Below are 24,720 nucleotides of genomic sequence, written 5' to 3' on the forward strand. Positions count from 1 at the left end.
TGAGGTCTCTGGAAAAGCCTGTTCCCAAACAGCACATTAAAGCTGTGACAGATTGGCCATTGCATTGCTGGAGCTGTGCTCTGTTCCTGTCTGTTCCCCAGCTCTCACCATCCATCAGGGCCACTTTACCTCACCCTCAACCCTTCAAAAATATAGGCTAAAGTGTATAAATTGCTTTATGTATCCAGAGTGGTGCAGAAATACAGCTTGAAATCAGGTCACAGGTTCCCAGGGAGGATGTTGCGGGTCTTACTCTCTTCTGTTTTGATGAAATTCTTTATATGTTGTGTCTGTAAATCAGACCCTGCCTTTGATGGATCACCCCAGAGGGATTGTCACTGTCCCAGCCCTGCACATCCTGATCTGAAGAGACGAATGTGCTGCTTGTTTTTCCAGAATATTCAGTTATAAGCTTGAACTTGCTCTTAGAAGCAGGAGATGTTGTGCCCAGGAGTGTCACTCTGATGCTTTGTGAGCTGAAAGCAGCAGTGGAGCTGGGCAGGAACGAGCTCCTGAATTTTGAATGGAGTGGAAGTGCTGTTAGAGTGGGAATTAAAGAGACTCTCTCGTAGCTCCAACCCTGTGCTGAAGATGATGTGGCCTGAAGGGAAGCTGAGCATCACTGAGGTCACCAAGAGACCTCTGACAGCTGCTACTCTGTTCAAGAACTCCATGATTGCACTGGTGGACAACCTGGCACTGAAGGTAAAGATTCCTGCTTCCAAACTGACTCCAGCCTCTCAGGAGTTGGGTGTGGCTTCTCCCTGGAGACACTGCCCCCTTCCCATCACTGCCATCCCTCAGGGAGTGACCCGAGCAAAGGCAGAGGAGCTTTGGATGTGCCAGTGGGCAGCTGGGAAGGTCTGGGAGGGTCACCTGGAATTCTGGTTCCTCTGGGACCAGGGGAGCTTTCACTCCTAGGAAAGCCAGTCTGTCTTAGGTGATAGTTATTATACCAAATGAACAATTAGCTTTAGCAAAGCTCTTGGCAGAGGGCCCAGAGGAGGTTGTTCATGGTGCAGAGATTCTCTCTGGCTTCCAAATCCGATGGGTTTCCATGAAAATAGAGCCAGGCCTGTGTGAGTTCCTTCTTCCCTCCTCTTTGCCGTGGCAGAGGGTGAGGAGGGAAACCTTTTATTTCACTGAATAATTCAGTTCTGTAGTGGAAGGCATGGCTTGGGCAAAGCACCACGTTGTGTGGAGGAAGGTGGCTGAGGGAATGATGTGGGAAGGGGCTGTTTGAGGGGGGGATCCCTGTTGTGAGCAGAGATCACCTGCTGAGGGGTTCAGTGCACACAGAAACTCTGGGGTGTTGTTGGGGAGGGCTGTGAGCAGGGGGGACAGCAGGGAGGCTCTGCAGGTGTCCATGGAAAAGCTTCATTTCCTTGTTCCTTGGAATAATTATTCCAGGCCACCTGGAAGTTGTAAAAATAGAATAGTCAAGAGAATGGCCTGTGGTGGTTTGAACAATCCCTGCAGCTCCCAGCAGGGCACGAGGGCTTTGAGTGGCACCTTCTCCATCCTGAGTCAGTGGGTGCCAGCATTCCTCCCTGGAATTGGCTGGGCTGTGGGGAGTAAGTCCCTCTCAGGCCATTTCTCATCAGTGTCTCTCAAATGCCAGCCTTTTCAAGGCATAACCAGGAGGTGATTCCCAAGGAGGTTCCTGTGTGTGTCTCAGTGTGGTCCTTTCCCATTCTTTACCTTCCCTAAACCTTCACTGAGAAACTTGTATTGAAGATGTCAGGGTTTTCCTCATTTTCTGTTGGATTGCAGTGTTGTATTTCCCATGGATCCCATGAAGGGAAGGCTCTCATGGAACAGATGTGTCTGCCAGGACTGGCTCTGCCAGGCAGGAAGGAGCCAAGGGCTGCCAGGGTGGTGCAGGGCTTTATGGCCAACCCTGAGTGTGCTGGAGGGCTGGAACAGTGGGGGTGACACACACTTTGGGTCTGCACTTGGAAAGTTCTCCTGGTGATGCTCCTGCACAACAGCCTGTGCAGGTACTTCATGTGCAAAGTGAAGGAACCTGGACGAGCTTTAGCCATTTTCCATGGAGATCCTGGCTGTTCTAGACCTTGAAAAACCCCAAACATTTCACAGGATTACGGAATTGTTAAGGTTGGAAAGGGGCTTTGAGATCATCAAGTCCAACCCTCAACCAGCACCACCACTGTGTTCACCCCTAAACCATGTCCTCAAGTGCCACATCCACGGGTTTTTTAAACACTTCCAGGGATGTGGAGTCCACCACTGCCCTGGTCAGCTGTGCCAGGGATGGACAACCCTTTCCATGAAGAGATTTTCCCCAATATCCAACTGAAACCTCCCCTGGCACAGCTGGAGGCCGTTCCCTCTCCTCCTGTCCCTTGTTCCCTGGGAGCAGAGCTCGACCCCCCCCGACTCCCCCCTCCTGTAGGAAATATTGGTGAGACCCCTGCAGCCAGGCTTGTGTTACTTTAATTTTGGGGAGGTTGGTAGGTCAGGCTGCTGAACACAACCATTGTGTGCTGCAAACAGTGACTCAGAGAGCAGAGGTGAGTGAGTGCTCCTGGGTGGCTGCCCTGCCCCAGGGGCTCTCTGAGGTGACTTTTGGGGCAGTTCATGGTGTGTGCATGTCATCAGCAAGCCAATAACTGTGTGCTCAGGCCTTGATTTCGAGATCCTGGCTGTGCACAAATCCCTGGGTGCTCTGCCCCGGGTCCTTGCCAGTTTGGATCCCTGTCTCTGCCCTTCCCTGTGCTGGGGCTGCTGAAGCCCCTCTCTGCTCTGGGGACACCACCACTGCAGTTCAGGTGCTCTAATCCTTCCCTGGGGCCCTGGGACTCATTTTTTCCATGCTGAACTCGGGGCTGGAGTTGCACTCTGTGGGGATCAACAGTGACAGCATCTGTGTGTCTGACTGTGGTTCAGACCCTGCAGGATGTTTTTGGGAAGCCTGTGGTCACAGCTGATGGAAACAGCTCTGAAAACAGGCTTGCACAAGCTGTGTGAGCTGCTGTGGTTTAGGGGTGGCAGAGGAATAAGGTTCCATAGGGAGAGGTAAAATCAGTTCATGTTTTGCTCAGCTGTTTCTCCAAGAAAACCAAGAAGAGATGCTTGAGTTTTGCTGCAGTTGGAGCTGATGATTTATTCACATTATCTGAGTGTGCCCAGTGCAGTCAGAGCTGCTGCCTCATCCTGCCCTCCCATTCCACCTGGGCTGTTCATACCTCTCTGAAAACTCTTTAAACCGTATTTTAATGCTCAGTTTTCTACAGTCCCCAAACAGGATGGCAGCCCAGGAGCTCCTCTTCACTGACACTCATTTGGCCTTTCCTGAAAAGCTGAAGGGTTTTTTGGCTGTACCAACAGTATCTTTAAACTTTTGGGGGAATAGTCTCCAAAAGTGATAACTTGGTGGGCAGGAGTAACAATAATCATAGAACCATAGAATTGTTAAGGTTGGAAAAGGCCTTTAAGATCATCAAGTTCAAACTCAGCACCGCCAGAATATCAGAATCTCAAAGTGTGGGACCACAGTGCCCAGTACCTGCAGCACTAGTTGTTATTTAACTTCTCTGGTACTTAAAATAACAACCTTTAAAATTCGGTTCAGTTGCTACTCTGGTTTGAATCTGGAATTTGGTGCTGACACAGAGTTCTGTGAGGGGAAGGGGCAGGTGTTGTGGTTGTTGGGGTGTCAGATGCTTCCACTGGGGTCAGGAGCAGGGCAGTGCTGTGAAGAGTGTTCTCAAAAGTGGCTTTGATTTCAGTGGGTGCAAATACGTGTTTGCAGATGTCTGGAAACCCAGGAAATGTGGCTGGAAAGGCCAGACCAACCCTCAAACCCTGGGCTCAGTTTTGGGGCTCTCCAGATGTTGAGGGGCTGGAGTTTGTCCAGGGAAGGGAACGGAGCTGGGAAGGGGCTGGAGCAGCAGGAGGGGCTGAGGGAGCTGGGGGGGCTCAGCCTGGAGAAAAGGAGGCTCAGGGGGGACCTTCTGGCTCTGCAACCCCCTGACAGGAGGGGGGAGCCGGGGGGGGTCGGGCTCTGCTCCCAGGGAACAAGGGACAGGAGGAGAGGGAACGGCCTCAAACTGTGCCAGGGGAGGTTTAGATTGGATATTGGGAAAATTTCTTCCTGGAAAAGGTGGTCAGCCATTGGAACAGGCTGCCCAGGGCAGGGGTGGAGTCCCCATCCCTGGAGGGATTTAAAAGCCCTGTGGATGTGGCACCTGGGGACATGGTCAGTGGTGGCTTTGGCAGTGCTGAGGAACAGTTGGATTTGATGCTCTCAGAGGACTTTTCCAGCCTAATGCTTCTGTGGTTCCATGGAAAATGTCTTTGGAAGGTGCTGGGTTCTCAGTGTCTCAGTACTGCTGTAATCCTCCAGGTTACACCAGGAGCCTTTTGGGCACAAACCTCTGGCAGACAGAAGAAAACACCCTTGTTTTGGTTGGGTTTTGGATGGAAAGCCCAACTGGCTCCAGGAATGGCCACATTCCCTTTCTCAAGCACGTGTTTGACTGCCTGTGCTGTTCTCTGGAGGGTTTGCTCTCCCTGAGATGGATTATTTTGGGTGGCTTTTTTGTAAATCCTGACCCAGGAGGTGCTGTGGCTGCCCTGGCTGGGAATGAGGAGCTTCTCTGGGAGCTCTTTGGACATGCAGCTCTTCCTTTGTTCTTTTCTTTTCCCCCCCTTCTCTGTAACTCCTTTTGTTTGACTCTCCCTTCCATCCCTCCCCTCTCCTATCCAGGCTGACAGGCTTCATCTCTAGTAAGTTATAATGTCACCAGCTGTGACTGATGGGACAAATCCAGCACAAATTTGTCAGTCCTATGTCCCATCCCCTCTCTCATCTAAGAGCTGTTGAACAGAAGCCTCCCAAGGAGGAGTTTGTTCAGTGTGCAATGGCTTGAAACTGGTTTGTTTTCTTTTGAACACCTAAAAATCTAAAAATCACTCAGTTTGATTGAAAAATAAAATGAGTTGCAATTAGGCATCTAAAGAGCTTTCAGAGCGGGGTCTTTGTGTCTCTGCATTTCAGTTCTTCCCTTTAGAAACTGCAGTTCTCTGACAGGAAGAATGGGAGCTGCATAATTATCCCCCCCCCCCCCCCCCCGAAGAGCTGGGGCTGGGGGGATTGGAAGCCTGCAATAATCTACTTTAGAATTTACCCTTGAAGCTGTCGTTGCTGAGAGGCTTTAATTGCACTGTAATTGCACTGATAGATGATCTCCTGTCTGTGCAGGCACTTCCCAATCCTGCTTTCCAAAGGGTTTCAGCCTTTTATAGCAAAAGCAGACACATTTGGTCCCCTTTGTGCTGGACCTGAAGTCACAGATTTGAGGTTTTTTGCATTTTTGAATGTGGAATATTTGTGATATCAACCTCAAAAAGTGATTTATGTTCCTCTTGCCATCAGATACAGCACAGGCAGGTCTGGCATGGCCTGGCACCACCTGGTGTTGGTGACCCTGCTCCTGACACCGAGAGAGGTTTGTCCCTGCTGGTGATGAAGGGATGGAGAAGTGGCCCAAGGTGAACATCTGCAGGAGGGGATGGGGAGAAGTGGAACTGGACACAGCCCCAAGGCTGCCAGAGCTCCAGGAGCGTTTGGACAACACTCTGAGGGACAGGGGGGATTGCTGGGGTGTCTGTGCAGGGCCAGGGGTTGGACTGGATGGTCCTTGAGGATCCCTTCCAACTCCACATATTCCATGATTCTGTGTTTCTTTGAAGTGCTGACCATTCACCTTCATGGTTCCCAAGTTCAGGTGTCATTCAGAGCTCTCTGTGTATCCTGCATTTTCCCTGAACAGCTCATTTCCAATCCCACAGGAGCCTGGTCCCAGCAGAGTGGGAGAACAAAGAGAACAGGGATGGGATGTGTTGGGAGGGATGCTGCCTCCAGCTCCCTGACAGGAGGGGAACCAGGGGGGGTAACAGGGGACAGGACAAGAGGAAACGGCCTCAAGCTGGGCCAGGGAAGGTTTAGGTTGGATATCAAGGTTGGATATCAGGAAAACATTTTCACTGAAAGGGTTTCCAGCCCTGGCCCAGCTGCCCAGGGCAGTGGTGGGGTCCCCATCCCTGGAAGTGTTCAGAAAAGCTGTGGATGTGGGTTAATGGTGAAAACAGTGGTGGTGCTGAGCTGATGGCTGGACCTGATGGGCTTAAAGGTCTTTTCCAACCTGAATGATTCCATGACTCTGTGGATTACTGGGGCAGAAGGAAGTGCTCCGTGCTGGTGACTTTGTAGGAGACCTCACCCAGAGCAGAGCTGCCTGGGGTATCGTGGAATCATGGAATTGTTTGGGTTGGAAGGAACCCTAAAGCTCATCTCAGAATCACACAACGTTCTGAGTTAGAAAGTCCAGCCCCTGGCCCTGCACAGACACCCCAACAATCCCACCCTGTCCCTCAGAGCGTTCTCCAAACCCTCCTGGAGCTCTGGCAGCCTTGGGGCCGTGCCCACTGCCCTGGGGAGCCTGGGCAGTGCCAACCACCTCATTCCACCCCTGCCGTGGGCAGGGACACCCTCCACCAGCCCAGGCTGCTCCCAGCCCTGTCCAGCCTGGCCTTGAAGTGTCCTGGGGAAGCTGCATCCCTGCTGTTCCTTTCCTGAGCCCTCCACTCCCTGAGGAAGAGCCAGGTGAGGAGGGCACTGCCCTGGCAGGGGCTCAGCTGTTTTTGGGAACTGGGCACTGTTTCCCTCCATCCAGCTCTGCCTCAGTCCCCTGGGAAGGAGAGGAGCCAACCAAGGCTGTGAGGGAGCTGTGCCTGCCACACTTTGTGGGAGCGATGGAGTCACCGGGAGAGGGGAGGTGACGTAAGGACGGATGTTGCCCACACATCCTGCTGCTCATTCCACATTCCTCGTGCCTATCCCTGCTCCTGAGCTGCTTCCTGGAGGGTGGGCAGCTCCAGGATGCTGCCAGCTCTTTGTGGGTGCTTAGCTCAGATTTTCCTCACTCTCCTCGTTGCTTTATATTCCCATCCCAAGGACAACCCTCCAGGAGAAATCCCAGCCTGGTGCTGCTGATGGCATCCTTGAGAAAGCAGGGAAACATTCCAGCCCAAAACCTTCCCCAGTGGCTTATATCAGCCTTTAGGATCTGCTTTTCCAAGGCCTCCATGTCTTGGCCTGTTCATTGCTCATCAGTGAGTGGAGGATCCTTGGGTGTCTCCACAGTGCTGCCAGCTCCAGGATGTGTCAGGATTAGCCAGGAGAGTCAAGGATGGTCCTGTTTCTTCAGTATTCCTGCAGGGAAACAGCAAGTCTGGGCCTTTCCTGTTATCCTGAGATTAGGTGGGTGACCTCAAATCATAGAGAAATCATAGACAGAAGGGCTGAAGGGGACCTGGGAGTGCCCCCAGTTCACTTGTGTTTGGGGACACCTCTGCCTGTATCTTCCCCTTCAGATGCTTGTTCAGGCTGTTCTCCCTAGTGATGGAGAATCCCTCCTTTCCTCAGGCTCTGCTCCCACTCCTTGTTTTCCTGATGCCTAATGTTTTATGCCATGGTTAAAGCCACAGTTCTTCTGTGTCCTAAAGCTGAATGTTCACATTTCCTCATATTTACCCTTTAAATGTATAGAATCTACACCAGGATGGTTCTGTGGCTCTTTGGTCTTTCTAGACGAAACCTGTATTTCCTCTGAGTCACATTTGCTGGATTTTTTGATCTTTCTTGTTCTTGCCTGCACTGACTCACTGTTCCCACTTGAACTGCAGTGCCCTGTGTGAGGTGTTCAGAGAATTAGAAATCTACTGGGTTTTTTGTCTTGCAGTTTTCCTGTTCTTGTGCCCTTTCCTAGAGAAACATGAAATTGCCTCATGTTAGCTTGAACTCCTGCATCTCTTTCTAGCACCTCAGTTTTTCATTATTTATTAATCACCTGTTTCTGCTGAATGTGGAACTTTGCATTTGTTCTCACTGAATTAACCCCTCTTTCCCCCCCCAGACCACTTCTCTTTGTTACCATTGTGGGTTCTTGAGGCCGTCCAGGAGTGCTGGAACACAACAGACTCCTCTGGAGAACCCTTGGGGTTCCCTTTTGAGATCCCTCTGGTTCCTCAGAGCAGTTCCACAGCCCCCCAGCCTCATCTGGTCCAGGGCAAAGTTGCTGAAATGTCATTCCTGGTTTATCAGTTGTGGTGATCAAAGGGGACATCTGATGTTCAGCTGTCACCCAGGCTGTCTCCCTTTATCAAGGTGTCAGATTGCTGCAAACTGCTTTTTGGAATGCTGCAGTTCGTGTGTGTCTGTGGCATGTCCTGTCTGCCCATCCTGGGACCTCCTGAGCTCACTGGGATCCTCTGAGTTCTCTCCTTGGCTGGTGCTGAGGTTTGGTGGGCAGTGGGCTCTGCCAGCCTGCAGGAAGTGCCACTCCTTTTGCAAGGGCTGCTTAAAAAGCAACACCTATCAATGTTAGAAGAATACAATTTTGCCTTGAAAAGCTCTGGTGGGCCTTATATGGAGCTGTGCCAGGGCAGGGTCAGGTTGGATCTCAGGGAAAGGTTCTTCCCCCAGAGGGTGGTTGGCACTGACCAGGCTCCCCAGGGCAGTGGGCACGGCCCCAAGGCTGCCAGAGCTCCAGGAGGGTTTGGACAACACTCTGAGGGACAGGGGGGGATTGCTGGGGTGTCTGTGCAGGGCCAGGGGTTGGACTGGATGGTCCTTTTGGGTCCCTCCCAGCTCAGGGTGCTCTGTGGTTCCATGGTGATTGGTTGCTTTTCCACACCCCACCAAAGTTAGAAGTGGGATAGCAAGGGCTGACAAGAGAAAGAAAGGAGTGAACTCCAAAACCCAGTGGGATGGAAGTGCCGAAGTGCAAAGGCCTTGTAGCCACCCCTCACACTGGTGCTGGTTACAGACCACGTTGACCTAACCAAAAGCTGCCTTTAATCAAATAAAAATGAAAGGAAACATCAAAACACTCTGACAGGCCTGATCTCACTGTGAAAGGGGTGATCCTGTGGGACACAGCAGAGCATCCAGGATCAGCCCAGGCAGGGGCAGGACCCCTGTGTGGGGTGGAGTAAAGCCACCCGTCCCCGTTCCACCTTCTCTGCCCCTGCACAGCCAGGGTGGTGCAGAGAGAGGAACTCACGTGCTGCTGGGTTGTGTTTGTCCTGGGGAAGGTCCTGTGGGCTAGAGGCAGCTGGAGGTTGGAGTTCAGTCATTCCCATCCTTCAGGCCTGTTGGAACAGGGTTTGGACTTTGTTCAGCACAGCTGAACAGCTCAGTTGGTCAGAGCCTGGTCCTGCTAATGCCAGGGTTGTGGGTTCAGTCCCTGCAAGGGCTGTTCCCTCAAGAGTTGGGTTTGAAGAGCCTTGTGGGTCCCTTCCAGTTCAGAATATACTGGGAAAACTGATGGAGCAATCCATGCTGCTTTTAGAGGAGATGCTGGGAAAGCCATATCCCACAGGGCAATGAATTCCATGTTCATTATTCCATATAAATACATCTCTTTCTCACAAGTTGTTTCCTGGGCAGAGCATCAACCTTTAACAGCTTCACACATTCAGGTGTTAGCTCTCTTTGCCCCTGTGCAGCTGCAGGATGATTTTGAAGTTTTGGCAGTAGGTATGTACCACAGTCAGTGTCAGCAATTACAAAATCTGGGGGTTGTTTCAGTTCGCTTTTGGTTTTGTTTAGAAAAACACCACAAGTTTTGGAAACCTCTCTCTCCTCTTGCAAAGTTAAATCTTTGGTCTTGCAGACCAGAGATTGAAGGCTACTCCCTTCTTAGGGTTTACCATTCAGAAGAAAAGGACTTTAGCCTTTATCCCCAACTCCCAAATTGTGGATGGAGGAAGGAGGGAAGAGGCAGAGGATGGAATGGAGCAGAAATTGATATCCCTACAGATTTCCCATAGAATTGGGATTCAGAACTTGCTTTCTGTGCAGCCCAGACACTCAACATGATGATGCTTTATGTCCAGTGAGATCTTTGAGCATTAAGTAATTCTTGTTAAGACAACAGGGGTGGGTCCTACAAGAGTTGTGGGGTGTGAAGGGTAGGGAGGTGTTACTGTCACCTCTGTTTTAACCCTCTGATTCCTGCTGAGCAGCCACAGCTTGTGCAGCTGCCAGGGAGGGAATTTTCATGTTGAGGGAACACACGAAATTCCCTCATACTGAGGGAATTGTCACTGAGGGAACAGCTGTGTGTGCACAGACCTTTCTGTGTGTGCAGAGCCCTTTCTCCTGGGTGAGCCTGGCTGGGATCAGCCCTTTCTCCTGGGTGAGCCTGGCTGGGATCAGCCCACAGGAGCCCTCCTACATCAAGTCCCCCCAGCTCTCTGACGAGGAGCGTTGCAGGCACCGGCTGAAGTACCTGGGCCTGCTGGAGAATGTGGGTCCTGTAACAGGTCCCTGCAGGGTGTGAAGGAGAGGAATGTGTCACTGTCACCTCTGTTTTAACCCTCTGATCCCTGCTGGGCAGCCAAACCCTGTCCAGCGTTCCGGGGTGTGCTCCCAGCTCCGTGCTCCCCCGGTGTGTGCACAGATCCGGCTGTGTGTGCACAGCCCCTTCTCCTGGGTGACCCTGGCTGTGCTCTGTCCCCCCAGGAGCCCTACTACGTGCGCTGCATCAAGCCCAACGACAAGAAGTCCCCCCAGGTGTTCGATGAGGAGCGCTGCAGGCACCAGGTGGAGTACCTGGGGCTGCTGGAGAACGTGCGCGTGCGCCGGGCGGGCTTCGCCTACCGCCAGACCTACGAGAAGTTCCTGCACAGGTAAAGAGCTGCTGGCAGGGGATGGATCAGCTCCTTGCAGGGCATCTCCACCCTTGGAGTGAGACGTAGAAAATGGTCAGGTTTTGTTTGTTTCTTCGTTGTTTTGTTTGCTTCAAACATTGGGAACGTTTCGAGGAAATATTTTAACGCGCATTTTGCAAAGTTGTCTTACCCTGATCCACGTCCCCCCCCCTCCAAAACTCCCCATAAAACACACCCACTTTCATCTTCCTCAATGCCATACTCTTCACTTCACAACCCTCCTTATTCTGTTCCCTGTCACTGGAGCCTTAGAAAGCAAAATACCCAACTTGTAAACCACTTAAATAGTTCATGAAAAACATTGGTCTTGTAGAGCAAAGGTTGAAGGCTACTCCCTTCCTGGAGTTTACCATTCAGAAAAAAAAGGAATTAAACCTTTATCCCCAACTCCCAAAACTGGTATTTTCAATTGAACCACTTTCTGACACTTCCCTATCCTTAAACACCCCCCCAAACATTTCATGTGTTTGGATGCACTTCTTTGCATTAAACCATCTGCCCCTGCTCACATCTCCCTCCTGCAGGAATTTTCATACAACCTGAATGTGTAAATCTATGTAAATGAGTGGGATTTGGCTCTCCCCTGGAGGGAAGTCAAGTCCTCTGGGACTCCTGATCTGTGGCTGTGTTTGGTGTAAATCAGCTGTTGGGTCTCACAGGGTCCCTGTTGCTCTGGTTTTGTGTCAGGGTGTGTGTCCTGCTCAGACCCAGCTCCTTGTCTGCTAAAATCCATTTGCTGTGTTACCCCACAGCAGGAATGTGTAATGAGGTTCTTCCCAGAGCATAACCCTAAAACCTGAGCTAATTAACCTGAGTTTTCTCCCTGAACATTGATTGTTGCAGGGAGGGACAGACAGACGTGGTGTGTCTGGGGAAGGTCCAGTGACGTTGTGTGGGAGGAAACCCCTGGACTTCAAAACTGGATATCTGAGAAAGGGATGGTGTCATGGCCCCATTAAACATGTTTTTGGTACTTTTTGCCCCCTTAATTCCTGCCAGACCTGTGGCAAATGACATGTTTTAGATTGAAATTTGTCTTAAGGCTTCAGTGATTTAACACTGGCCCTGGGAGTTCATCCTCCTCAGGTGGAACAGGGAGTGGAGGTTCAGTTCTGTTACTGAATCAGGGGAGGAAAGGGCCAGGGGGGTAGAAAAAGAATTGAACTATCTGAGCAGGTGAGAAGTCATGAGTTAGAAACAAAGTGCTGGTGAAAGACCTTTTGCTGTTCAGAGTGAAGGTTTGCCTGGATAGATCCTGATCCCCCACAGTGGCACAAAGGGCTCCAGCTTCCTAAACCCAGCCTGCAGTGCTGGGGATCAGCTTCCCTGACCATCCTGCAGTGCTCAGTGTGTGCTTTCACCTCACATGTGGCATTCATTACAATTTCCTCCTAAGATCTGTGTAATCACTGTTAATGTAAACAGCTGCTTTGTTTTTAATGAATGTTTGATGAGCTCCCCGTAAGCTGCAGCCCAGAAGTGTTTGCAGCCAGGAAACCAAATCAGCACATGGCAACTGCTTCAGCTTTTTTGGGCTGTTGGGACACGTGTTCTGCTCAGCCCTGGAGTGGGATTAAACCTCCAAACACCCAGGGTGGGATCAGACACTGTGTTTGTGTGTCGTGGGGTTGCTCTGAGCCTGCTCTGCACTGACTTCTCTCAATTAAAAGATGAGGGAAAATATTCCTCTAGCCTCCTGGCCTGGATATTATTCTTTGTTCCTTGTCTTTGGGTGAGCCATTCCCTCTTAGGGGCTGAGGGATGTGATCAGCTGCACATTCCTGAGCTGGTTTTGAGCAGAGATCACACGGGATTTCTGTTCCTTTATATTTACCAGGGTTATTGGGAGACTGGGAACGTGGAGGACACTCCAGGCCCTTCAGCCTGGGCTCTTGCAGTGCATGTGGGGCCAGTCTTAAGACAGGTCCTGAGTGATTTTGAGATGTAACTTCATCATCTGTTTGCTTCCATTCACAGAGATATCACAAAGTTCAGGCCCCAAAACAGACATTTAACATTTAACTCCCTGACAGGCCCCTGAGGCTTTCAGGTGTTCTGAGCCCAGAACACATCCCTGGGTTTTGCGTTGCTGATTCCTCTTAGAGGGCACAGAAGGTCTAGATCAGGTTATATATAGATAAGAGATAACATATGCATATATAATACATCTGAGGGCATGTATGCCTGGGTTTTATCTATATGTATGGACATGTGTATATAAAACATAACTTTCCTTTCTGTAGAAGAGTTTGTTGCTGTTTGGCCCTAAATCCTGTGAGGGAGTTGGTATCTCCCCTCTCCCAGTAGGAATGAAGTGAAGCACAGTCAAGACCATTAATAAATGTCTTTTTTAACTTCCCTTGAAATGAAAAAAACTCTTTGGGCTCTGTGCAAGCCAGGCTGCCCTCACCAATTTGTAGAAAGTGAGATCTGGATACTTTCAGCTGGATCAGATGTTGTGCCTTCACTGCATCTTCCAGTCAGGTGCCACATGTGTTGCCTTCCATGGATGGGATGGATTCTCTTGTTTAATATATAACTCACTATACAAAATAATGCTGATTGGGTTTCAGGCAGGTGGTTGGAAATGGCTGCTCAGTGTGTGAGTGCCTTGGAAGCTGTGGGACGTGCAGGCAGGCCAGGGCAGGGCTGTGGTGGCAGTGAGCAGGTTTATTCTGGGGTCTGCCTCACTATAATTAGCAGCCAGGCTGGCACTGTGAGTGGCTGTGGCAGCCAGGCCCTGCTGGAGCTGTGGGGAGGGAGTCCTGGCTTTGGGAGACATGTGGGAGGGATGGGAACAGCCGGAGTGCCGGGATGTCCCAGCGCCTGTGGGACACAGGGAGGGGGGCAATGGCCTCAGGGTGTCTTTGGGTGCCATAGGGGGGTTGTTGGAAAGAAGGAAGAGGATTTAACATTTGGGGCAGGTTTTCAGCTCTCTGACATCCCTTTCTCCTGCTCCCCTTGGCAGGACAGGCCTGGCTCAGAGCCTGGTCCATAGGCTGGTCCATGGCCTGGTCCATAGTCGTGTTCCCAGCCTGGTCCGTACCCTGGTTCCCAGCCTGGTTCCCAGCCTTGGGGGTTGCACTCCCACCCTGCTTGGCTCTTTATTTGTCATTTTCCCAACATATTTGTTTAAAGGTGAAAGATTTTCCCAGTGACTGAATTCTGGCAGGAACATTTTCCTGATGGGAGCAGGGAGGGGAACCCATGTGCAGTGTTGATGCTTTTGCCAGCCAAGTGCACGTGCACAATCTTCTTCTGTGAGTCTGAAGAGGGGTTTTATAGGATTCCTTATTAATCAGTGAGCTCCCTGTAACCTGATGGTGTTCCCTGTTCAGTGTGCACCTCCATTTCCCCCTGTTCCACAGGATATTCCAAAGGCTAATTTGATGAATGAACGTGACACTGAGATGTGTTTCCTTCCAGGCTTATTTCAGCCTGTTCAGCACCTCCTGCAGTGCCCTCACCCCCAGGAAAAGGCTGATTGTGTGGCTGTTTAAGTGTAGCTGAGAGTTCTGAATGTCTGAAACATTGAAATTAATGCTTGGCTGGGCTTGGGGGCTTTTAAGTGAGAAGTGGCTGTGATCGCTCCGTGCTTGTTTTATTTAGAACATGAACGTGGCTCCTATTGCAGGGAAAGTGTCTATTACAGTTTTTATTATGCCCATAAATCTGGTGCAGAAAATTTGTTGTTGCTTTTTTTTGCAAAGGCCTGTTCAGCTAATCAGCACTTTGCAGGGCTGGAAGATCTTGCAGAGGGCTGGGGCTGATCCTCATACTTTGTGTTTGATTTTTAGTTCTCCTGGTTCCAACCTGCATTTTCTGTAGTGGGAAAAGGGGCTTGGAGGGGGAGGATGGGAGGAATGGCTGACCCACAGCTCCAGGGCAGGGGTGGTGGTTGCACAGACTGGGGCAGTCGAGGGGCAGCTGCTGGGGGAAGAGACAGAGTCTGTCAGAACTTCGGCTCCCAAAGTGCAGAATTTTTAAATCTGGGTTTTCTGACAAAGCCACTGGTTGCAGGTGGCTTCTGATGCAGAGTGTGAGCAAACCAAAGCTTTCTTTTCTCACAAAAACCCCCCAAAATTAAAATTGTATGCTGAGTGTGAATAATGGAACTGCCAGACCTGCAGGAGGCCAGTGCTGAGGTTTGTCCTGTTGCATCAGCTCAGTGCTGATGAGATGAGCTCCTCCCAGCATTCTTTTCCAGCTTCTCACAAAACCTCTTATATTCGTTTTTCTTGGATTTTGAGGATCATGATTCCCCCAGAGAGCATCTTGAGGCTCTTCTCTATCAGAGAGGGACCTGGGAGTTTGGATTGACAGGAAGCTGAACAGGAGCCAGAGTGTGCCCAGGTGGCCAAGAAGGCCAATGGATCCTGGCCTGACTCAGGAACAGTGTGGCCAACAGGTCCAAGGAAGTGATTCTTGCCCTGGACTCAGCACTGGTGAGGCCACCCCTGGAGTGCTGTGTCCAGTTCTGGGCCCTCAGCTCAGGAAGGAAATGGAGGGGCTGGAGCAGGTGCAGAGGAGAGCAACGAGGCTGGGGAAGGGACTGGAGATCAAGTGCTGTGAGGAGAGGCTGAGGGAGCTGGGGGGGCTCAGCCTGGAGAAGAGGAGGCTCAGGGGAGACCTCCTCACTCTCTGCAACTCCCTGACAGGAGGGGGGAGCCAGGGGGGGTTGGTCTCTTTTCCCAGGCAACCATCAGCAAGACAAGAGGGCTCGGTCTCAAGTTGTGCCAGGGGAGGTTTAGGTTGGATATTAGAAAGAATTTCTTTCCAGAGAGGGTGCTCAGCCATTGGAATGGGCTGCCCAGGGAAGGGGTGGATTCTCCGTCCCTGGAGATTTTTAAAAAGAGACTGGATGTGGCATCAGTGCCATGGGCTGGGAACCACAGCGGGGTTGGATCAAGGGTTGGACTTGATGATCTGGGAGGTCCCTTCCAACCCAGCTGATTCTCTGATTCTCTGATTCTCTAATCTGTTTGAGTCAGTCCTAAAAGCCATTGAAGGTTGGCCTCACTGAGGACCTCAGTGACGCTTCTCCACCCGTAACTCGTCCCTTGTCTCCCCAGGTACAAGATGATCTCGGAATTCACGTGGCCAAACCACGACCTGCCCTCGGACAAGGAGGCCGTGCGGAAGCTCATCGAGTGCCACGGCTTCCAGCACGACGTGGCCTACGGCAAGACCAAGCTCTTCATCCGCACGCCCCGCACGCTGTTCACCCTGGAGGAGCTGCACGCCAAGATGCTCGTCAGGATCGTCCTCTTCCTGCAGAAGGTAAAGCTCAGAGCTCGGCTCAGGGTCATTAAAACACCTTTTTTTGCCTCTCTGGGCTCGCTCGCAGAAGGGCCGAGGCTGCCCCGGTTTGGTCACTGCCTGGGGGGTTTTTAAGGCTCTCTTAGGTGGTGCTCTCTGTGCCTGCACTGAGCCCCTCTTGGGAAGAGCAGGTTCTGCAGCCGTTGCTGCTGCTGCTTCCACGTTGTTCTCATGAGTTTCTCTCGTGCCTGAGCTTTTCATCTTTTGAAAGGTTCTGCTCTGCTGCACCTCAGGGTGTCCTTAAGCCCCATTCAGGGTGTAACAGCACTGCCAGTGTGCTGTCAATGAAGTGCAACAAGCACAAATAGCACTCAGTGACCTGAACTTGGAAAAAATCTGAGTTTAGAGGGATGGTAACAATCCCAGGGTCACGTGAGCGGGGCCTGGAAGAAGGCAGAGATGCACAGAGCACTTCTGTGAGGCTCCTCAATCCCAACAGGAAAAAAATTCCCAGTCTGTGTGAGGGAGTTTGTCAGTTGTGCTGGTTGTGGGGCTTTGTGGCAAAAGTAAGTGTGGAGTGATTGCTTTGTGTTTGCTCAAGTATTTCTGGATCCCATTTATTTTCCCCTGTGAGTCAAAACTCTCATCCCCAGCACCAGGACATGTCTCAGGGCTTCTTCCTGAGGCCTTGGTGAGGTGGGATGTGCTGTGAGCTCCAGCACCTGAAACAATGTTGGTTACTGATCAAAAAACTCACTCTTTCCTCTGTGGAAAGGAGGTGCCTGGGAGCTTCAGGGACTTTTGTGGCTGAAACACAGAATCCCAGAAGGGGTTGGATTGGAAGGGACCTTAAAGATTTTTCCCTGCGTCCCCAGGGTGATCAAGGCCATCCCAGAGCCACTGATGGACTGTCCCACGTGTAAACCCATCCCAGCCTCTGTTGTGCATCACTCTTACACATGGATTGCATGAGAGGGACTGGGACAAGGGCCTGGAGGGACAGGACACAGGGAATGGCTTCCCACTGCCAGAGGGCAGAGTTAGGTGGGGTGTATTGGGAAGGAATTGTTGCCTGTGAGGGTGGGGAGGCCCTGGCACAGGTTGCCCAGAGAAGCTGTGGCTGCCCCATCCCTGGAAGTGTCCAAGGCCAGGTTGGATGGGGCTTGGAGCAATTTGGGCTGGTGGAAGGTGTCCCTGCCCATGGCAGGGGGTGGAACTGGATGAGCTTTAATGTCCCTTCCAACCCAAACTATCCTGTGATTCTCTGGGTTTAGTACTTGCTCAAATCTGTGTCTGCATGAGTGAGATCTGGCTGGCCAAGAGCAGAGGTGGTGGGGCTGACTGTCCCAACTGCAGGGGTTGTTGATTAGTTCAAGATTTTTAGAAATGTGTTTTTTAGAATGTGTATTTTCTTTGTCATTCTTGGAACTTCTGAACCCCTTTCTGTCCATCACAAATAGAAACTGCTGACATGTGGGTGTAAAAACCTCACAGAGCAGAGACTCCCTCTGAAGCTCTGCAGGTAACACAGGTTTGCACAAACTCTCTAAACCTGATGCACTGTCTCAGTCCTGGGGAAGTTTGAGGGCCCAAAGCAGCAGTTCCCCACTGCAAGCTCCAACAGTCCTGTGCACACCCCCATCTGTGGGGTTTGCAGTGCCTTGGGTGGGATTCCCTTTCTGGAAAGCCAACCAGTTTGACCAGTATGGGAGCAGAAAGTGTCAAGCCCAGGGCTGGTCTCTGTTGGTGTTTGTTGTGCTGAATGGTTTGTGTTTAGGAAGGAATTCTGTCATTTTGGGTGTGATGAGTTTCTCTGGACGTGCCAAGCTCAGGCTGTGCAGGATGTGGGCCCTGCCCGTCTCTGGGCTTTGTGGTCCAGAGTTTTCTTCCCTGTTTTCAGCAGGGTCCTGCTGCTGAGCTTCACCACCCCTTTCTTGGATACTCATCATCATCATCATCATCTCCCAGGTCTCTTCCCTGGAAAGAGCAGCACACTTTTCCAGAAGCCTGATCTGAGTTATTCCTTTGGGGTGACCTGGGGCTGGTCTGTGGGGCCCCTCACACATCCCAGGAGGTGTTTGTGGGTCATCAGCTGGGCCTCCCCCGTGCTCTCCCTGGTTTCCAGGAGAAGTTTCCTCCCTGCAGCCACTGGGTGAGCACGTTGGTCTCCTTTGGTGCATCCAGGGGGTCACTGGGCCACACCATGAACCCAGAGTCTCTTTTTGCTGCAGCAGAACAGGGTGAGTTAATGAGCTCCTCCTCGAATAAAGCTGCAGGGGGGACACCTTGCTGCCAGTGGACCCTGGTTTTCTCATGAAAGCACTGAGGGATTGAGAGGTGACCTTTTTGGAAAGGGCAAGATGCAGTTACTGGGGGTCATTTGGCTGGGGAAGCCAAATGACTGGCTGTCAGTGCTGGGGAAGCTGGTGATTGCTTCAGATCCACCCGGGGAGAGGCACAGCTTCAACAGCAACTCAGCTTTGTGGCTTTGCTGCAAAGATCAGGATTACACAGTCTGGGCTGGGATCTGGACTGGGCTGGACCCTGGAGGAGAGCAGGGCTAAGGATTTTTTGCCCCTAGAAGTACCAGATGAGGAATAATGGATCAACTCTCTGGCTCCACAAGAGATTTTGCTGTAGTGGTTCTGTGTGGCATCAGCTGTGCTGGGTCATGTGTAGAGTGACTGTGGTGCTGTTTGGGGTTCTGTTGTTGCAACAGCAACAGTGACAGAAGTTGAATTGCTGCTGCAATTGTCCCGTGGCTTCCCAAACCTCCCTGCCCTGTGTCCTCCTCTCCCTGCAGTGGGCAGGGACCAACACCAGGCTTTTTCTTTTGCACAAAGTATTGGAAGCAGAACGTGGAGACAGCTTTTTGTTACTGCTCTGTGAGAACCTCCAGTGGGGTTCTGACTCTACCTCACAAAGGATTTTGGGGGATGAGACGAGCTCCTCAAGTGGTCACAGTGCTGAGGGCTCTGAAGAAATCAGGGTGGCCAGAGCTCCTTTCCTGCAGCTCAGCCCTCTCTGCTTATCCTGAATATTCCTCAACCAAGCTCTCGAACACAAAGGGATGCAGGGAAGTTGTTTAAGAGTCTTGGAACTTGCAATTAAAACAAGGAACACTTAACAAATCAATAAATGCTTATTAAACAACCCATCAACAGAAGAATGTTGGGCTGATGTCTGAGGTAGGAATTAGATACCTTGTAAGGGTCAAATTCATCTGAGAAATGCTTGAGTTTGTCTCCACTTTCAGGGTGTCTCCTGTGTCACTGCTCTCCCCCCAGCTCTGTCTGGGATCCCTCCCGTGTTTGCTGCCGGCAGATGGGGCCGTTGGAGACTGGAAAAGGAACAGTCAGTAGTCACAGATCACAAATCCCATCAGAGGAGGGCTCTGGCCAGGCCCTCTCTGTGCTCTGAAAGCACCAAGGAAGTCTTGTCTGTCTCTAAATTTCTGTTCTCTGCTTGCTTTCAATCGTTCATTAAAAAACTCACACAAAAATTTAACTCTTTGCACCTTTTTGTGCCCTGTGGTTTTGCCTGTGAGCACCCAAGACTGGGGAGGCAAACTGTGAGCACATCAAGGAGGATTTGATTTTCTTTCCAGTAGTTCAGCCTTTGGTTGCGTTGGAGTTCCTCAGATTTGAGTTTAGGAAAAGGGAGAGATGGAGATGAGCTGTGGTGACAGTGGGCAGTGTGTGACAGGGGCTGAGGGCAGATTAAGGCTCAGCCTCCCAGCAGCTGATCCCAGCATTGTTTCCCTTGCACAGGAATGGGGGCGAGTGGAAGAATCCACATTTAGCAGCTCAGTTTCTTGGTGCCTTTAAATGATCAGACTCATTTTTCTAATGAAACACGTTCTGTGGCTTATTCTCCCCAAAAACTCCCGAGGCTTTCCAGAAGGGGGGCAGGAATTCCCTTCAGTGAGTGACCCTTCACCCTCCAAGGGGTGCTGCTTCCTCTGTGTAGTGCTGCTCAGGAGTTACACTGAATTAAACTGACTTCTAGTTTAAAGAGATAATTTCCCTTGCTTTTGTTCCACCTCTCCCTGATGTCTCCTCCTTTAGATTCATGTCCTGCACTGCTCTTTTCTCCCTGCTAAAATGTCAGGGAGATTCCAGGCTGTGGTTTTCCCTCAGCCCAGCCCAGTCAGGGAGCAGATGTGATGGGATTGAGCTGTGCCAACTCGCTGGCTCCGGGAGAATTCAGCAAGTGGGAGCCGTGTCCGGGGTCACAAACCCGTGTGGCAGCAGGGACACCACTGGGGGCACTCTGGAACCCCCAGCTGAGACCTCACAGCTCCCTCGGGGGGCTTTAGTCACTGTGCCTGTGCTCCTGCCAGCTCTGGGGTTGTCACCGGGAATGCAGATGGAGCAGCTCGGATATGAATAAGGAAAATGAAAAATAAATTATAAGGAAAAAAATTAAAATATAAAATAATTAAAAATAAAAATAATAAAAATAAATAAAATAGAAATAATAGAAAATAATTTAAAAGCACCAGTCCCTCGTGGTGCTTTATTTGTTGTTCCTGTGCTCCTGCCAGCTCTGGGATTGTCACTGTGAATGCAAATGGAGCAGCTCTGATGTTAATAAGGAAAATGAAAAATAAATGATGAAGAAAAAATAATAAAAAAATTAAAAATAAAATAATTAAAAATATTTCTAATAAAAATAAATGAAGTATAAATAATAAAATAATGTTAAAATAAATAATAAAAATAATAAAAAAAGCACCACACCCACGTGGAGCTTTATTTGCTGTACCTGTGCTCCTGCCAGCTCTGGGATTGTCACTGTGAATGCAAATGGAGCAGCTTTGATATAAATGAAGGGAAAAAAAAATGTAAAAAAAAAGAAAAATAATTAAATAAAATAATAAATTTTTAAAAATAAAAATAATTTTAAAATAAAATGTGACAAAATAAATAATATAAAAAGCAGCACTCCCACGTGGTGCTTTATTTGCTGTACCTGTGGTCCTGGCAGCTCTGGGATTGTCCCCATGAGTGCAAATGGAGCAGCTGTAATGTTAATAAGGAAAATTTAAAAATAATTTAAATATAAAAATAAACAAAAATAAAAAGTAATAGCATAAAAATAAATAACATAAAAATTAAAAATAAAAATATTCTAAAAAGACATAATAAAAATAATATTAAAATAAATAATTAAAAATCATTAAAAAGCCCCACTCCCACGTGGTGCTTTATTTGCTGTACCTGTGCTCCTGCCAGCTCTGGGGTTGTCACCGGGAATGCAAATGGAGAAACAAAAAATGAAGGAGAGCTGCCCTGAGCTCCGCTGCTTTCCCTGCCCTTGGAATGGTTCCCGCTGCTCATCAGCCGGGCACGGCTTTGTTCGGGCGGGAGCGGCACGGGCGGCCCGGGGATGGATCCTGGCCCTGGAATTCACTGCTCAGGGATCCTGGCCCTGGAATTCACTGCTCAGGGATCCTGGCCCTGGAATTCACTGCTCAGGGATCCTGGCCCTGGAATTCACTGCTCAGGGATCCTGGCCCTGGAATTCACTGCTCAGGGATCCTGTCCTGGCATTCCCTGCTGAGGGATCCTGTCCTGGCATTCCCTGCCGAGGGATCCTGGCCCTGGAATTCACTGCCGAGGAATCCTGGCCCTGGAATTCCCTGCCGAGGGATCCTGTCCTGGCATTCCCTGCTGAGGGATCCTGTCCCTGGAATTCCCTGCTGAGGGATCCTGTCCTGGCATTCCCTGCTGAGGGATCCTGTCCCTGGAATTCACTGCCGAGGGATCCTGTCCCTGGCATTCCCTGCTGATGGATCCTGTCCTGGCATTCCCTGCTGATGGATCCTGTCCTGGCATTCCTTGCTGATGGATCCTGTCCCTGGCATTCCCTGCTGATGGATCCTGTCCTGGCATTCCCTGCTGATGGATCCTGTCCCTGGCATTCCCTGCTGATGGATCCTGTCCCTGGCATTCCCTGCTGAGGGATCCTGTCCTGGCATTCCCTGCTGAGGGATCCTGTCCCTGGCATTCCCTGCTGATGGATCCTGTCCCTGGCATTCCCTGCTGATGGATCCTGTCCCTGGCATTCCCTGCCGATGGATCCTGTCCTGGCATTCCCTGCACCGGGTCGGGGTCATTGATCAGCCCGGCACAGCCGCACGCGGGAATCGCTCCTGGAATCTTCCCACCTGGAGCGGGGGCAGCGGGAATGTCCCTGTGCGAGCCCAGCTCCTCCTGGGACACAGCCCGGGGCTGGAAGGCACATTCCGTGGGCACCCCGACATTCCGTGGGCATCCCGACATTCCACGGGCATCCCGACATTCCACGGGCATCCCGACATTCTGTGGGCATCCCGACATTCCATGGGCATCCCGACGTTGCATGGGCATCCCGCGGTGTCCGTGTGCCCGGATCTCTCCGTGGAGGCTCAGGAGCTGCCTCACCACGGCAACCTCCCCCAGCCCCCCCAAGCCGTGGCTGCTGTGACACCATTTCGTGTCCCACCGTCCCTCTCCTCTCCAGCCCCGGAGCCCCGGGCACAGGGGGAGCAGCAGCACACGGGGAAGCTCCCGCGTGGCCTCGGGAGGTGTTTCCCGGCAGGTTCTGGAGGGGCAGGAACGATCTGATGGTCCTCGGGTCGCTGCCCCACGTGAAGAAGGGGGTGCAGGGCACTTGCCTCCCCATTCCAGGCGTTTTCCATGCTGGGTGCTGCCTGGGAGTGGGAACAGGCCTCTGCTGAGCTGTGGGTTTGCACCCTGAGCCCAGGCTTTGATCTGCGGAGGCTTTGGCAGGAGGAGCTGGGACAGGAGGTGCTGAGGCTCCTTCCAGAGGAGCTGGGAGGGACCAAGGCTGGCTCTGTCCCCTGGGCTGCTTCTCCCAGCTGGTCCTCAGTGACTGACCCCACACTGCTCCCCTTCCCTGGGCCAGGAACATCCCTTGTCTGCTTCCAGGGAATGCACTGAGGCAAAAAACCACCGTGCCCACCCCCAGAAATACCAAAACAAACAGAAAACCTCCCACCTCCTACCAAAAAACGAAATAGAACTTCCTGCCAGTTGAGCCCCACAAGCACCTCCCCTGCCTTCAGTCATGCTGGGAAAAAGGAGAATTGGGGACATGCCCGTGGGGGAAAAGCAGGAGAGTTGGACCCTGCCCTTTCAGTAGGTGCCTGGGGACACCTGGATACCTTCTTATTTTCCTTCTTCTGCTCCAAGAAATGCTGTGGAAACACACTCTGACCTAAATAAATGTGAATACCTGTTTGTGGTTGGGCTGGGGAGGAGGAGATGGGTGCTGTGGGTGTGCATCACTGTGTGAGGTGGTCCAGCAGAGCATGGAGAGCAGGGAAACAGCCTGTTCTGGGGTCTTGTGTCCCAGCTTGGGGACTTGGAGCTTCAGGGCTGTTGGGGTCCCCTCAAAACCTGGTTTGTTATCTCTAATGCACATGGGGAAAAAAACAACACAAAGAACCCCCCCAACTCTTCCCTGAGCCTGTTGCCACCATCAGAGAATGTTTGTGCTTTGAGCTGGTTAAACAAACCCCTTGTGCTTCTGAGCTTGTGAATTATTTCAGGTTCTATCTCAGCCTTTTGCAGCTGGAGAGGATTTTTTTCCTGGCTCATCCATGTGTGTCACAGACAAATTGGGAAGAGCAGGTTCTGCAGCCGTTGCTGCTGCTGCTTCCACGTTGTTCTCATGAGTTTCTCTCGTGCCTGAGCTTTTCATCTTTTAAAAGGTTCTGCTCTGCTGCACCTCAAGGTGTCCTTAAGCCTCGTTCAAGGTGTAACAGCACTGCCAGTGTGCTGTCAATGAAGTGCAACAAGCACAAATAGCACTCAGTGACCTGAACTTGGAAAAAATCTGAGTTTAGAGGGATGGTAACAATCCCAGGGTCACGTGAGCGGGGCCTGGAAGAAGGCAGAGATGCACAGAGCACTTCTGTGAGGCTCCTCAATCCCAACAGGAAAAAAATTCCCAGTCTGTGTGAGGGAGTTTGTCAGTTGTGCTGGTTGTGGGGCTTTGTGGCAAAAGTAAGTGTGGAGTGATTGCTTTGTGTTTGCTCAAGTATTTCTGGATCCCATTTATTTTCCCCTGTGACTCAAAACTCTCATCCCCAGCACCAGGACATGTCTCAGTGCTGTTTGTGTCCTTTAGATGAAGGGGAGTAAGATTTTCTAGGCCTTTGCTTGGCTCTGTTTTCCCTGGATCTGCTTTGTTCCAGAAAGGCTTTTAACAGAGCAGGGCTGAATCCTCAGCTGCCTCACTCAGTACGTGGAGGGTTTGGCTTCTTCACCAACAGATGGAGGGTTTGGGTTTCTTCCTCAATAGTTGCAGGGTTTATAAACTAAATAAATGTGGGATTTCTTTACTTACAGATGTAGGGTTTCTTCACTCAGTAGATGTAGGGTCTGGTTTTCTCCCTCCAGGTTTTTAAGCTGTGGCAGCTGCTGTGCTGTGTCAGACTGGAGGGCCATGGAGAGCACAGTCCTGTCTCCAGGAGTGCCCAAGGCCAGCCCGTGCCTCAGGAGCACAGCAGCAGGGCCAGAGGTCTCCTTAACACTTCCCCAGTCCCTTTGGATATTTGGGGTTGGGATGATGTGAGCTGGGAATGGTTTTTCCTATTCCCTAACACCTCCTGGGTGTCTCTTCCCTGGCATTGGCAGACAGGTGACAGCAGCTTTTGGGATTCACAACCACCCTCAGGGAGCTCAG

At 51.1% G+C, this 24,720-nt stretch overlaps 1 protein-coding gene across 3 annotated transcripts in view; it reads left to right on the plus strand.

Annotated features, from left to right (window-relative positions):
• MYO1D (myosin ID) overlaps positions 1 to 24,720 on the plus strand; it is a 147,411-nt gene that overhangs the window by 47,577 nt on the left and 75,114 nt on the right. For 2 of the 3 annotated variants that reach the window (XM_064636902.1, XM_064636901.1), the window contains exons 14-16: positions 573 to 705; positions 10,556 to 10,722; positions 15,837 to 16,044. In XM_064636902.1, the coding sequence (XP_064492972.1) occupies positions 573 to 705; positions 10,556 to 10,722; positions 15,837 to 16,044 (508 nt within the window). Of the gene's footprint in view, positions 1 to 572; positions 706 to 10,555; positions 10,723 to 15,836; positions 16,045 to 19,279; positions 19,719 to 24,720 lie in introns of those variants that run through there. The other variant, XM_064636903.1, reaches the window with a different exon arrangement.

Source organism: Pseudopipra pipra, chromosome 26, assembly GCF_036250125.1.
Source record: "Pseudopipra pipra isolate bDixPip1 chromosome 26, bDixPip1.hap1, whole genome shotgun sequence".
Lineage (NCBI taxonomy): Eukaryota > Metazoa > Chordata > Aves > Passeriformes > Pipridae > Pseudopipra > Pseudopipra pipra.